Source organism: Emys orbicularis, chromosome 10, assembly GCF_028017835.1.
Source record: "Emys orbicularis isolate rEmyOrb1 chromosome 10, rEmyOrb1.hap1, whole genome shotgun sequence".
Classification (NCBI taxonomy): domain Eukaryota; kingdom Metazoa; phylum Chordata; order Testudines; family Emydidae; genus Emys; species Emys orbicularis.
The window spans coordinates 152803-168697 of NC_088692.1; the positions used below are offsets into that span (position 1 = coordinate 152803).

Consider the following 15895-nt stretch of genomic DNA (forward strand, 5'->3'; position numbering starts at 1 on the left):
CATTTGTAAGTTGCACTTTCACAACACAGAGATTGAACTACAGTACTTGTATGAGATGAATTGAAAGATACTATTTCTTTTGTTTATCTTTCACAGTGCAAATATTTGTAATCAAGAATAATATACACTTTGATTTCAATTACAACACAGAATACTATATAAAAATGTGGGAAAACATCCAAAATATTTAATAAATTTCAATTGGTATTCTATTGTTTAACAGTGTGATTAATCACAATTAATTTTTTTTATCGCAATTAATTTTTTTAGTTAATCGTGTGAGTTAACTGCGATTAATCAACAGCCCTAATTTATATAAAATACTACAGTCAAAAATCATGTCTATAGGATTTAAAAATTAGATTTCCCTAAGTGACAATCATACAGCAGTTCCAAGCACTTCAAAACAAGTTACTTGAACATGAATTCAGACTCCCTCCTATAATACTAGATAATCCTCCTAGAGCTGCTTTTTCAAATAACCTCATTTGGTTTTATGTTAGAAATGCCCCTTAACCCCAATAACCCCACACCACTGACTTGCATTGCATAGAAGCCTATCCTGGGAACACTGACATGAGAGATGGGGGAGGAATTGCAACTCCCTTCACACTGGTACAGTAGTCTACAGGGTGCACGTGTGGAAGGTGGATAGAAGTGAACAGGAAGAACATAGGAAATGAAGAAGAGAGAGTTTATCCCAGGGAGGAGAAAGAGCAGGGATGATGGAAAAGAACACAAACGTTACTAGGGAAGGTACTGGAAGTTTGGAGAAGCTTGGTTATTGGAGATTGTTACTGTGCAAACAATTGAGATCTGGGGGTTATGTGATGCTTTTGGCAGGTTGTATGAAGTTACTTACAGTTATTTCACTGCTTACCTCAGTCTGTTAGAAATCCCCAGTAATCTAGAGGCTGGAGGTAATTCAGTTATTGGGGATGTGCTTTGGGGATGTTTAGGGGGCGTCAGGGTTATCTAGGAGTTTCGTTTGTTTAGGGGTAGTTAAGGTGACTGGGGGTATAAGACTGTTAAGGAATTAAGAGATGGTTATGAAGTCTTTAGGGTGTCTCAGGGGTTATGAGTGTCTTGGGTGCATGGTGGTGTTTATTTAGGGGATGACAGGAGGCCATAGGAGCGGTTATAAGGAGGATTAGGACCGGTTTAGGGGCTGTGGGAACATTGGGGCATGTGGGAAGTGTTACGGGGTGGTGGGGGTGACTTGGGGGCTTGGGAGGGCTGTAGGGCGGTGTTTCAGGAACATTAGAGGGTTGTACGGTGGGTTGGGGGGCTCGGGTACTGTTTCGGGGACGGCGAGGCCGCAGGTCGCGTTAGGGGCACTCGGGCCGCGTTCCGAGGCCGCCAGGCGAGTTAGGGGCTCTCGGGCCGCGTTCCGGCGCCGGAGGCCAGCAGCCTCTCAGGCTCTCACAGCCCCTTCCCGGCCCCCGCCCGAGACCCGCTGCCGAAGTAAGAGGCCGCTGGACTTAGGCCGGGTGCGAAACCAAGTCCGTTACCTCAGGGCCTAGGACCCCCGCCCGACGCTGGGTCAGGCTTGGCAGGGGCGAGGGCGCGAAAGGTGGCTCCAGGGCCCGATACCTACGTATAGTGCGTCGGCTGCTCTGTCTGCGGAGACCCACCGGACCCGCCACCTCGAGAAGCCGCTTTCGAAACCGACGGCATCTTCCTCAGCGGTAGCCACAGCGCAGGCGCCTGCCAGGCCAGAGCCACCTCCCCCAGCCCCGCCCGGCGCGAAGCCACCCCCGTCCCCTGCTGAGCCGGGGGGATAAACCCCACCCGGGCATGGAGGGGGAGTCTGGGATGGGAGGAGCTGACCCCACAGCGGACAGGTATTGCGGGAGCTACTCAACTCATTCCCCCCACACCGCTAAACTGTTTACAGCGCAGGGAGGCCGCGGCCCAGGGCAGGCAGGGCTGCTTGAACTCTGCAGCTTGGAAACCTTTGGGACGCTGAAATACAAGGGGGCTTGTGTGCATGAGATTGCAGGGGGCCAGGGCCACACATAGCCGCCTCTCGGTGCCTCTCAAGCAATCACTAAGTGATACGCCTCAGGGGAGTCCTTGCTCACTGGGATGCTTTAGCAGCAGACTCAGGTAAGGCACAAACATGAAACTCCCTTCGCTATAACGGCAAGCTTCTTAAAATGAGGCCTTCCAAACCGTCTCCATACATTACTCACAGCACCTTAGATCCGCCCTACTGCTGCCGGCTCTTCTCCCTCTCCCCGGCCTAGGGACTGAAAGAGTCATGTGCCTTTCCTAGATGTTGGCAAAAGAAGAGGTGGACAGGGGAAGCATTTTCTTTTTAAACGTGATCTTCTTTGACAGCAATACCCTGAAATATGCTTTTATATATGGTTTCAGAGTAGCAGCCGTGTTAGTCTGTATCCGCAAAAAGAACAGGAGTACTTTTTAACTTTTAATGGTGGTTCTGTTGTAGTCTTCTTATAATACCATTACTCTTTGAAGACGTTACACATTAAATATTCTCCTCCTGGATGCTGCTGCAGTAATAAGTTCCTCCCCCAGCCCATAACTTCATCCCTAATGCTGATCCTATAACTACAGTCAGAGACAGGGTCAAATACTCAGTCCATTGGTCAGTTGCAAGACTTCTTTCCCACAGACTGCCTCAAGGCTTCAACTGAGGATACTTATAAATCCACCACTTGCTAACCATTTAGCAAGAAGGCCCATCTCATTCTGCAGTATTAGCCCCCTTTTACTATTAGAGAATAAGTTTGTCTTCCTAGAGAGCCACTGGTCTAGTGAATGAGGCATAAGCCTAATACTAAGGCACCAAGATTCTACTCCTGATTCCAAAACTCAATAAATGTGACAGCTCTAAGCCTCAGTTTTATCACCTCTAAAACAGAAATAATATTTCACAATGTCTTGTAAAGCACTCTGATCATATATAAAATTAAGGCAAGGTAGGGAAAGATGTAGAAATAATCTCCTAGGCTTGTTCTTATTCTTGTAGGTTATATGGGAGGTAGCAACACCAGTTCCTAGTTAATTTATATTTAAAGGAGTTCAGTGGCCTAGACATTTTACTACACAGCTAAACATATTAAGAGTATGTTTTAATATTAACTTTTAAATAGCACTGCACTTTTCGACTGTGCACAAGTGTACCACATCTTCAGATGTTTGTAACTTCAGCACTAGCTTCCCACATACTGTACATCAGAGTATATATGTAAAATTTAAGAATCACCACTTGGAAAGATAAATAATTCAGTGACACTGAAAAGTGGGGGTTTGGGGTTTTTTTTTAAGCACATACAGCTGCTGGGTTACACTCAAACTTTATAGGGTCTTATCTAGCACCCATCATGAAATTAAAGAGGTATGTATATAAGATTTAGTAGGTTCTTCACTCCAGTCAGCACTGGATTTTTTTTTTTAAACCACACAAACAAGAAGGGGTGATAGGTGGAGAAAAAGAAGGGTATTTTGAGGAAGACTAAATGGATTTTGCATTTGATTCTAAAGGCAGTGAAGTTCCTGGCCACCCTGTCCCATTCCTCACTCCTTCAGAACATTCCCTTAAATACCTCATTTGTTTCATTGCTATCAGCCTTTGTTATAACTATTAAACCAATTTAATGGAGATTCAAAAAACTGGACTTGAATTTACCAGACACCTTTTAGCCATAAGAGATTATGACAGACTAGGGAGGGGACAACAGCAAGATTCCACAGAAAACATAACGTTGGTTGTTGCTTACAGCTTTACCAAGCTGTAACAGCATTAGCCCCACTAGATTCCTACCAGTTTCCCTGCAACTACAAGCATTTTAAATAATAGCTATGAAGTTTACTTTACTGTTTAGTAAAACTGTGAGCAGAAGCAGACACACTAGAGTGGTTTGGCTGCAGGATCAGGAAAACAGTTTTGCATCCATTATGCATTTGAGTCACAGCTGGAAGATAGGTTTTAGAGTGGTAGCCGTGTTAGTCTGTATCAGCAAAAACAATGAGGAGTCCTTGTGGCATCTTAGGCTTGGTCTACACTAAACCCCCAAATCGAACTAAGGTACGCAACTTCAGCTACGTGAATAACGTAGCTGAAGTTCGAAGTACCTTAGTTCGAACTTAACTCGGTCTACACGCGGCAGGCAGGCTCCCCCGTCGACTCCGCGGTACTCCTCCCGTCCAGCTGGAGTACCGCAGTCGACGGCGATCACTTCCTGGTTCGACTTATCGCATCCAGACAAGACACGATAAATCGAACCCAGAACTTCGATTCCCAGCCGCCGAAGTAGCGGCTGGGTGTAGACATACCCTTAGAGACTAACAGATTTAGTTGGACATAAGCTTTCGTGGGCTAGAACCCACTTCATCAGATGCATGGAGTGGAAAATACAGTAGCAGGTATATTTATACCTAGTACATGAAAAGATGGGAGTTGCCTTACCAGGTGGTGGGGGGGGGGGGGGTCAGTCTAATGAGACAATTTAATTATCAGTAGAATACCAAGGGAGGAAAAATAATATTTGTAGTGGTAATGAGGGTGGCCCATTTCAAACAGTTGAATACTAATTTCCCCCTTCTGTTACTCACACCTTCTTGTCAACTGTTTGAAATGGGCCACCCTCATTACCACTACAAATATTATTTTTCCTCCCTTGGTATTCTACTGATAATTAAATTGTCTCATTAGACTGACACCCCCCCCACCACCACCACCACCTGGTAAGGCAACTCCCATCTTTTCATGTACTAGGTATAAATATACCTGCTACTGTATTTTCCACTCCATGCATCTGATGAAGTGGGTTCTAGCCCACGAAAGCTTATGTCCAACTAAATCTGTTAGTCTCTAAAATGCCACAAGGACTCCTCATTGTTTTAGCTGGAAGATAGTTTTTGCAACCTTAAAAGCTAGAAGCTTAATTTTGTTTTTCAAATGAAAACTTAAATTCTGTAGAAGTGGATGGCTTAAACTCCTTCTCTTGCTAGGAAAAGTTTTCTAAAAGCCAGTAGTAAGTAGGATGTATGATTTTAAAACCTGGAAAGTTAGGATTAATTTTGCAATTAAGATTTACCCAGATACTGGTTTGCTCTTCACAATTAAGAGGATTGTTTTTCGCCTTCATGAAGGAACTGTTCAGTTACATCTACTACAAAAAGATCTTTTCTACTGATGACAGAGAAAGTTCATCTCCACCATAGAGCTATGTTTAGTTCTGTAGTGAGAAAACGGATTTATTAAACTCATATTGACAGTGCATTAAAAGATTGTATGGAAGTCATTTCCACATGACCTAACACAATAGTAGAGTACAGAATATGAAGTTAACATTCAGCTTGATAGTAATAATGCATATACGTATGTAGCTATCTTCACCATGCTTTACAAAGTAATTTGTTATCCCAGTGTCATTGTCACCTTTGGCACAATGTTTTTGTATCCTTCTAACTTTGATATTGTAATACATTCAAAATCTTAAAAGTCAGATGATGGGGGACAGGTTATCTGAAATGGAGATCTAGGTCTAACCAGATCTCAGGACAGTATCAGTACAGCAGTGTTCACATATTCAACCTTCTGACTGCACCTATGCACAAGTTAAGAGTCCACTTGATTAACTCTGTTGCCATGAGTTATATGAGGATTAGTAAGAATTACCAGTGATGGCGAGGAATCAGGCTTGCAGAATAAAGACAGTGATGGGTGGGGAAAACAAGAGTTTCCAGGCAAGTCAATGCAGCATCAGATCACCTGGAATACCAGCAGTTTCCTAGGGGGCCTGCTATTACAGCTACCCTCCCTCAGGTCATCATTTTTCCTGTTGGGATGGTGGCAGCATTTTGTTTTCTGGGGTCTCATCTAACAAGCCTGGCACCTGCCCATGGAAAACGGCTCCCAGTTGCTCGTCGACTTCTGCCTCCTCCCTAAAAACGCACCAGAGCAGCAGCCCTATCCCTAGCAGGCTGACCGGCAGCACTTTCACCCAGGGTCTCCGATAGTCACTTCCCATGGACCTGTCCACAGACCAGACCCGTGGGCTGGCTTTGCTGGTGGAGAAGGGGATGGGCCTAGAGCTCTCAGACTCCGCTACATCCTCGGGCCCCGGTTGCCGACTGAGACGTCGCACTGGACAGACGAGACAGGAGAGCGGGCGCGGCCTGGAAGGAGAAAAGGAAGAATAAACGCGACGTAAAGCGAGTCACAGGTCTGTCTCCTCCACGGGCGGGATCCGCCCCAGGAAAGTCCCACACGGAGCAAGCCCGCGCCACCTCTCACCGCCAGCCCCACAGGATCGCGCGGCTCATCCCGGACCACCACCGCCAGCCGTCACGTCCGGTGTAGTAGAGAAGTCTGCTGGGCTTAGTAATGTGCGACTTGCTGTGTACTGAGCATGCTCAGTACAGCTGCTGAAGCCACTGCCCTTCTCCCTGCCCTTATTAGCCGTAGGATTCTGCGGGTCGCGTTTGCGAGTTATATTCTCTCGGGGTGCCTGGGCTCCAGGAATATTCAGGGCTGGGGGCCCTCCGCCACCAAGATTTGGAGCTGGGTCTTTCCCCCAGCCCTGCCTGGAGCGGGCCGTGTTCCCGGAGCGTCCCTGCCGAGTGAAAGCAGCGCCCTGCTCTCCCTTGCCTGTTGCCTGCCTGGGCTGCTGGCAGCACAAGAGCAGCTTGGCAGGCTGAAACAGCACCTCAGGGGGACGGGGAGGAAGCACACATGAGAGGGCTTCCGGCCAAGAGATATCTGGAGTGGACCTCACTCACCTGAGCAGTTGCTGGGGCTTCGGTGAGTGTTTGACCCTGTGATTCCCCTCCCCGTTCCTGCCCCACGCTGGGCAAGGGGCAGCCCCAACCCCCAGTGAGGCTACGGTGAGGGGCAGGAGGCTGCAGCAGGGGAGGAAGGCAGCCACATGTGATGGCAGTCCCCTCCCCCCCAGCACCCACCCACCACAGGGGAGATGGGGGGGGGGGCTTCCTAGACCTGAGCAGCTGGAGCTTGGGTGAATTTTGTGACACCCTGCCTCCCCCCCCCCCAGCCACCACTCCTGCCCCACACTGGGCAAGGGGCAGCCCCATCCCCCACCCCCAGTGAGGCTATGGTGAGGGGCAGCAGCAGGGGAGGCCACACGTGATGGCAACCCCCACCCACCAGGTACCCACCATAGGGGAGGAGAGGGGGCTTCCTGGACCTGAGAGGGGCCCTAGGAGCATGTGAAGTGACAGTGGTGCAGAGTGAGTGTGCTGGGGGGGGAGAGGAGGGGTCCCTCCCCCAGAGCTCACTGCTGCCTGCGGGGAGAGGGCTGGGGGGAGTCGTCCTCTCTGGCCCCAGCCCCAGGGCAGCCTGCCTGCACCCCAAACTCCTCATCCTCAGCCCTGCTCCACCCCAGAGCCTGCACCCCCAGCCAGAGCCCTCACCCCCCCTGCACCCCAACCCTCTGCCCTAGTCCTGAGCCTCTCCAACACCCCAAACCCCTCATCCCTGGCCCCAGCCAGAGCCCTCATCCCCCCCCCATACTCCAACTCTCTGTCCTAGCCCTGAGCCCCCTCCCACAGCCCTCATCCCCAGCCCTGCATCCCCTCCCTCCACACCCCCTCCCATCCCCAGATTCCCTCCCAGAGCCTGCACCCCCTCAAACCCTCAAACTCCCTCCCAGAGCCTGCACCCCTCACCCCCTCCTACACCCCCAGCCCAGAGCCTGCACCCAAACTCCATCCCAGAGCCTGCACCCCTTCCCAAACACCCACTCCTGCCCTCAAACTCCCTCCCAGAGCCTTCACCCCTCCTGTACCCCTACCCTTTGCCCCAGCCCAGAGCCTACACCCAAACTCCATCCCAGAGCCTGCACCGCTCACCGCCTCCTGCACCCCTGCCCCAGCCCGGAGCTTGCACCCAGCACCCAAACTCCATCCCAGAGCCTGCACCCCAGACCCCCTCTCCCACCCAAACTCCCTCCCAGAGCCTGCACTTCTCCTGCACCCCAATCCACTGCCCCAGCCTAAGGGCCTGCACCCCAGACCTCCCCCCCCCCAAACTCCCTCCCAGAGCCTTAGGCAGGTCGGGGTGGAGTTTGAGGGGGCGGGTTCTGGGCACCACCAACATTTCTACAAACCTGCCATCCCATTGACAGGGGTTAAAAAGTGGCAAAGGGGGCGAATTGGAGGAGGGGGGTGTCCAGGGTCTGAGCAGGGGGTGGAAATTTGCTGGGCAGGGGGGTCAAGCAGCTGGAGGCAGCATTAGGAGATGGGCTAAATGGCAAAATCAGGAATGGGGGGGAGGATCAGGAGTTAAGTTTGGGGGTGAGGCGCTGGCAGAGGGTGTCAGAGGCCAAAACCCGGCACAGAGGGTAGCAGTTACCTCAGTGGCACTGAGCCACCAGTGCTTTGCAAAATAGTTTGTTGGGGGGGGTGAGAGGCTTTTTTATTTGAGCAAAGTGGCTTTTTTGTATGTCACATGAACTGAGCATGCTCAGTAGCATCTGCTGAAGCCACTGCCCTTCACCCTGCCCTTATTAGCCGTAAAAATCTGCTGATTTACAGGGGTTAAAAGGGGGCAAAGGGGGAGAATTGGAGCAGGGGATGTCCAGGATCTGAGCAGGGGGCAGAAATTGACTGGGCAGGGGGGTCAAGCAGCTGGAGGCAGCATTAGGACAGGGGCTAAAGGGCAAAATCAGGGATGAAGGGGGGAGGAGCAGGATTTAAACTCGGGGTGAGGCGCTGGCAGAGGGTGTCAAAAGCCAAAACCTGGCACAGGCAGGGGCACAGGGGGTAACAGTTACGACTGAGACACCCAGGTTTGCCAAAATGGAGGGCGGCAAAGGTTTTTTTTTATTTCCTCCTCTCACAGACAGCACCTCTCAGCATTGGCTTCCCAGGGCTGGGTTCTTAAAGGCGACAAGGGGATTAGCTCCAAGCATTGTGAGCTGAGCCTGTCCACACTAGCACTTTAAAGCACTCAAACTTGCTGCGCTTGGAGGGTGGGGTGATTTTTCACACCCCTGAGCCAGCAAGTTAGAGCGCTTTCACTTGCCAATGTAGATAATCCCTGAGACTTAATTCAGTGAAACATTTTACATATATCCTCTCAAAAACAAAGAATCCCTTATCACTGTATCTGAATGCATAGAGTCTCCAAGCAGTTTCCCAAGTTGTCTTATCTGCTGCTGGGATTCCCTGAATTCCCTGAATTTTTAATTCTAATTTTTTCTTCGCATTTTTAGAACAGATGTTTATTTTGTTGGATCATCTTACTTCCACTCTGACTGAATATTGGTGGTCAGACCAATAGTCCGCCTAATCTAGTATCCTGTCTTGTGTCATTGAACCATCCCATTGTCCACTCCCAGCATCTGGCAGTCAAAGGATGGTTTAGGGACACGTAGAGCATGGGCCTGCATCCGATTATCTTGGCTAATAGCCAATGTACTTATCCTGAGGGACTGATCTAATTCTTTGTTCAACCCATTCATAGTTCTGCCTTTCAAAATATAATGAACACACATCTTACAACCACAAGAATTCTAAAATCATGAGTTTATACATCTTCGAGTCAAGAAATTTTAATAAATAAATGATATATTTTTTATGTGCCTCTTTATTCCTTACCCTGTAGGGTGCAGTAAGGAATAAAGAGGCACATAAAAAATATTTAAAAAGAGGCAGTTCCAATGCCTTGAGCCTAAACACCTGAATGAATCTTAGTCTACCCTCATACTCCCAAACATTTAATATACCTAACCCACACTTAAAGTGTAGATATGGCCTTAACTCAAGTTATGTCACCATAGAGTCACTACGGTTACTATGTCACTTGTGTGCATGCCTCCTGGACTCCTTGTCTCAGCAGTCAGGGTACTCACCAGAAGCACTTGTATCGATTCAGAGTGAGGTGCACCATGAATCGATATCCCACTGTATTTTGGGAAGCTTTGGTTTGGCAGTGTATGCTGGGTACCAAACAGGTCAGACAGGAGTGGTTGTGGCCATCGGATCCAACTTCTTATAATGCATTGTTAACCATTCACTAATGTTATATGTATCCCATACATAAATATATACATAATGTTTTCACCTTTTTTTTTCTAAACCCACAAATCTGCCTGGCCCTCCTCACTGTCTGCCATCTCACACAGAATCATTGAGCTTGCATGGCTCTGCACTATTGTCATGAGCCTTTCAACCCAAAGGTGCATGGTCCTTTACTATTTGCAGATCAGCAAATGTACATGTACATATACTCTACATTCTTTATGAAAATATGCTTATGATATGGATATGACATAGCTAATATATACTTTATGCAAGATGGCTGATGTGGGGTATCATTGCAAAACTTAAGACCTATTGACTGTATTTATCCAATCTGTATTCAAGTAATGTTTGTATCTGAGGCTAGAAATATTGACCATTTCTCTGTATTTCAAATGTGCTCTATTTAATGAGGCCAGACAATGTTAGTGGCTTATTGAAGGAATGCACAAACACATAAAGATTACCCCAGGAACTGTGCCTCTGAACTATAGTGCTATACAATGGGGACTACTTGACCAAGATCAGATACCTCTACACAGTGGTTGCTGTTTGACCCAGGTCACAGCAAAAGAGCCTTCCAGAAAGTGGGGGGAAGAAAGCCTACAAGAACAACCGGAAACACGTGAGGTACAAAGACTGAACAGTGAGAAGTGATTGTCCCAGCAATCTGGATGATGGGAAGACAGACACTTCAGCTCAGCATACTGAGAATGAGAAGGATCTGACATTACCAGCCACTGAAGAATAATCCATGTGTGTATAATATATCTTTTGTCCCCATCATGCAGACATAGGCCTTTTTCTCACTGCTAATAAAACTAATGAAAACAGTTTAACAGTGAAGACAAAGGCTAAAGAAAATGTCTCAAAAATTAAATGAGAGTGCAATGAGGTGACATGCGAGTCCATAGTTCTGAGTGTAATTTTTGTGATGATACCTCTTTGCTCCTTATGTGTGTAAGAGTGACAGAAGTGGAAGTCTGTATAAAGCACAATGGTAGATTTTCTGCCTATGAGCTTGCTTTCCAAAGGAATTAAGTATTTCACATACTATTTATAATGCTTTTAACTACTCTCAATGTTTTGTGTGCATTCAATTTTTTTGTTATTAAGAGACTGTATGACGTACTATGCAGTGGAAAGGGACTAATAAAGATTTCTTTTTAAATGTTCAGACTTTCATTAAGGGTTTTTCATGCAATAGCCATGAAATTCCACTTGCAAAATGTTTTTTAAACAGTCCTGAAAATAGAGGAATGTGAGGAATGTCTGCTTGGTTCTCTCTACTCCCAAAATGTGTTTGGTATCAAGTGTTTGTCTAATGGCTATTTTGAGGATGGCGACTAAGCATCTTTTCATACAACAAAAGTGTCACTTAAGATTTCTTGAGTAATAAACATGTACATAAGGCTGTGACACTGGCCCTAAACCATGGTGGATTTAATTTAAGTGAAATTGATTTAAATCATAATTTAAATCACTAGTCAGGAAGACTCGATTTTATCATGGTTTTCTAGATAAAAGTGCATTCTTGTTGGTTGTTATAGCCTTTATATATTCTTCACAACTCAGATATGTTTAATTTCTACATACTATACTTTTTTAAACTGATTTATTTAGAAAACTTTTAAGAGTCGTTTTACAGCTCTATCAGAAAATGAATGTGTGACATTCTATACCTTGGTGGAGTGTACCCCATATTCCTCATTTTCATATAATTGTGATTTTACATATAAAGCATGTCTTGTAAGGTATCAGGGGAAAGGTTATACTCTGCTGAAAGTCATTTCTGTATGCATATATATCACTAAAGCATGCTGTAACTTGGGAAAGCAAAGTAACCAATGCCCAGGCGGCATGTGAACTAGCCCATCTCCAGCCATTGAGCTACAATCCAATCACTCATCTGCATCAGGCCACACCAGGTTCTTACTTTTGCTTTTAGAAACTCAGCAATACCACCCAGACATTCCTGGACTTTGTGTTTTAAAAGCACATGAAATGATAATATAAAAGAGACAGTCTGGTGCATAGCAGACCCTTTTGCCCTCTATCCTGCAACCAAGACACCAAGAAGAGGAGAAGACTACGGGCTTGGCTACACTTGCACATTATAGCGCAATAAAGCCTCCCAGAGAGGATTAACAGCTGTTGCGTATTGGGTGAGATGCTGCAGCTCCAGTGTAAACAAGAAGTAACATTATTACGCACTGACTGACCTCTGGAAACAGGGCCAAGTCCAGGCACCAGCGAAGGAAGCAGGTGCCTGCGGTGGCCAATAGAAAGGGGTGGCACTCCGTCCCTCATTGGGGCGGCACGTCTGGGTCTTCGGCGGCGGGTCCTTCAGTCCCGCTCTTCCTCTTCGGCGGCACTTCGGCGGCAGCTCAACCAGACGTGGGTTTTTCTTTTTTTTCTTTTTTTTTTTTTTCCCTTCGCCGCTTGGGGCGGCAAAAAAGCTGGAGTCGGCCCTGTCTGGAAATGCCGCATAATCAGGGGTGAAAGTAAGTCCAGTGACTTACCAGTATGCTGTGGCCAGCTCTGGCCCCCAGAAGGGGTGGGGCCTAGGGCAGAAGGGGTGTGGCTGAGGGAGTCAGAGCCAGCCCCAGCCCACCCTGTAAGGTAAGTGCCCCCCCCCCCCAGAGTAGCAGCAGCAGCCTGGGGCTCTGGGGGTTATTTAAAGGGCCCGGGGCTCCCCTGCTTCTACCGCCCCGGCTCTTTAAATAGCTGCCGGAGCCCTGAAGTAGTGGCAGTGGGGCTCCGGTGGCTATTTAAAGGGCCGGGGCGGTAGAAGCAGCAGGAGCCCCGGACTTTTTAAATAGCCCCCAGAGCCCGGCAGCCATACTCCATGGCTTCAGCAGTGGGGCTCTGGTGGCAATTTAAAGCCTCTGCTGGGAGCCCCAGGCCCTTTAAATTACCCCCTGGGGAAGCCGGGCTGCCCCGGTACGGCAAACCGGCTGTTGCCGGTACGCCATAGCGGGGCGTACTGGCTTACTTTCACCTCTGCCCATAATCCTCTTAACTGAAGTAGTCTCTCTCTTGTCTTTGTTGTGAACTCGGGACGCGGAAGTGCCCTTTCAAAGCTCCAGTTCTGAGAGCGGCTGCTTATCTGGTTCGAGAAACAAAACAAACAGCTACTGTTTGCTTTTGAGTGAGTGAGATAGAGGTGGGGGGCTCCGTTTGGAGTGCAGGCTGCTCGAGAAAAAAGAAACAACAACAAAAAAACAGCTACTGTTTGCTTTGAGTGAGTGAGAGAGAGGTGGGGGAGGGAGGGGGGGTCTGAATTTACAAGACAGCATGCTGACACACTCTCAGCACCCCGAAAACCCACTCTCTCCCTGCACCAGGGCCGGCTCTAGGCACCAGCAAAACAAGCTGGTGCGTGGGGCGGCACATTTTTAGGGGCGGCATGGCTGCCGCCAGAATGCTGTCCCTAAAAATGTGCCGCGGCCGCCCTAGCTCACCTCCGCTGCTGCTGCCTGGGAGGGAGGGGGAGATCCCGAGCAGCCGTTTTGCGTGCTGCGGCCACTCGGAGTCTCCCCCTCCCTCCCAGGCTCTCAAACCTGGGAGGGAGGGGGAGATCCCGAGCGGCCGTTTCGCGTGCCGCGGCCACTCGGAGTCTCCCCCTCCCTCCCAGGCTCTCAAACCTGGGAGGGAGGGGAAGATCCCGAGTGGCCGTTTCGCGCGCCGCTGCTCCCCCGCCCTCCCAGGCTTGAGAGCCTAGGAGGGAGGGGGAGAAGCGGCGCCTGTGCCGCGGCCACTCGGAGTCTCCCCCTCCCTCCCAGGCTCTCAAACCTGGGAGGGAGGGGAAGATCCCGAGCGGCCGTTTCGCGCGCCGCTGCTCCCCCTCCCTCCCAGGCTTGAGAGCCTGGGGGGAGGAGGCAGGGCTGGGGATTTGGGGAAGGGGCGGAGTTGAGGCGGGGCTGGGGGTGGGGTAATTAAAAAACGGGGGGTGGGGCGGCCAAAATTGTTTTTGCTTTGGGCGGCAAAAATCCTAGAGCCGGCCCTGCCTCCCACACTCCCTGTCACACTCCACCCCACCCCATTTGAAAAGCACGTTGAAGCCTCTTGAATGCTGGGATAGCTGCCCATAATGCACCACTCCCAATGCAGCTGCAAATGCTATAACTGTGGCCATGCCAGTGCACTTTCAGCTCTCAGTGTGGACAGACTGGAGTGCTTTCCCTACTGCGCTTGCCGAAGGCTGGTTCAACTTAAAGCGCTCTACAGCTGCAAGTGTAGCCATACCCTACAACGCAGGAGATTGTCCCAGGTTGAATGAACAAACCTGTGTAAGGACTGCACTATCCAGTGGGGTGAGAAAAACTGACAAATCTAGTTGTAGCCCAAGTTTTTTTCCTCTAAAAGCATTTTAGCAAAAAAAAATCCTATGTAATTAAGAATTGTCATGATTATGAGATGTTTTGTTCAAATGCATGCTTTTGATTTTACAAGATTTTTCATGCCTGTTATCATGAAGATACATAAATGTGTGTGTTACATGGGTTTAAGTATTTCAGAGTATCCAGAATTTCAGAAAACTGATTTTTTTTTCCACAAACACCTTGACTAGGAAAGGACCTCCCTGTTCTAAACATCAGTATGGCATATATATATATATATATATATATATATATATATATATATTCATTTGTTTTCCAAATATATGTAACACAGTGTCTGTAAATACCCCTGCTTGTGTTTTTTTTTAAATTCTCATTCTTGTGCTGTTCTATTTCCTATCTTGAGGTACTATTATTTTACTGTGTTAAAATATTACAGGTGAGCTCATTATTGCAAATTAAATGTGATTACCATGGATCTAATGCTGCCAGACTTTGTAAGCTGGAAATACTTTGAACTTATGCACATAGCTCAACTGTATTTCTGTAGCCCTTGTAATTGGGCCATGACTGATGCGGCATTGTGCATTTTGCTGAGTTCATCTTTCCCTATTTATATGTCTGCTATTTTCATGTCATGCCTACACTATAAAAACTGAGTGTTATATGCATTGATATTTGATGGTTGCAATTTTGTGAATGTTAGCAGCTGTAATGTTCTCTTCTGTGATCAATACCCAGTGAACTCTTCCGAGGAAAAATTATTGACCTATAAAAAGAATAACACATATCCAGAAGGAGGCAGACTCAACCTGCGTAGCTTTGCTTCCAAATTTTCCTTGGAAGGTAAGCAATTATTATTCTTCAATGGAAATCTTCAGTATATACATGATGTTCCTGAGCTCCCAACACAGGATTTACCTGAAGTGTTCAGTTTAGCTTAACTGGGACCATAGGCGCTGACTCCTTGAATGCTCAGCACCCACTGGGATGACCAGCTGCTGGCAGCCAGGGCTCAACTGTTTTGCGGGTGCTGTTTCCTAGGGGTAGCCTGTCCGAGCAGCTGTTTGGCGGGCAGGCTCAAATCAGCTGTTTCCCACCTCCCTGCTTCGGCAGGGGCTGAGTGAGTCTGACCAAAAAAAAAAAAAAAAGTCTTAGGTTTAGGCATGGGCGGGAGTGCTGGGCTATCAGCAGCAGCACAGCCAGCCCCTGCTCACCTAAGGGCTGCCCCACACCTCGTGGCCATGGCGTCCAGGTGTATGGTTGCTCCCTGCGAGTCAGCCTCCGCTCCAGCCACAGCAGGCATCAGGTTACCCACGGGAGCCCAGCTAGGCTAGGACTGGGTGCAGTGGTGGATTAGGGTCAGGAGCCGCATTGGGGGAGGGGGAGGGAGGAGAAGCCACAGACCCCGGCAGCAGCCGCGCTGGGGGGTGGGAAGTTAGGAGAAGACCGGACCCAGCAGGAGCCGCGATGGGGTGAGGAGGAGAAGCCATGTAAGGAGCCGCGCTGGGTGGGGAAGGAGAAGCCCCATACCC

The 15895-nt window shown here is 48.4% G+C and overlaps 2 protein-coding genes across 2 annotated transcripts in view; both read right to left on the minus strand.

Annotated features, from left to right (window-relative positions):
- Positions 1-1693, minus strand: part of UNKL (unk like zinc finger) — a 133574-nt gene extending 131881 nt beyond the window's left edge. Inside the window, exon 1 of the mRNA XM_065411636.1 lies at positions 1598-1693. Within this exon, the coding sequence (XP_065267708.1) occupies positions 1598-1677 (80 nt within the window). The 5' untranslated portion in view covers positions 1678-1693. The remainder of the gene's footprint in view (positions 1-1597) is intronic.
- A 3475-nt stretch (positions 1694-5168) lies between these two features.
- LOC135884536 (ubiquinol-cytochrome c reductase complex assembly factor 4) lies at positions 5169-15606 on the minus strand. Its single transcript, XM_065411953.1, is given in 4 exon segments — positions 5169-6153; positions 6272-6375; positions 6377-6446; positions 15578-15606. Coding segments are annotated over 4 exon segments (552 nt in total). The 3' UTR covers positions 5169-5804.
- Between the last annotated feature and the right edge of the window lie 289 nt (positions 15607-15895).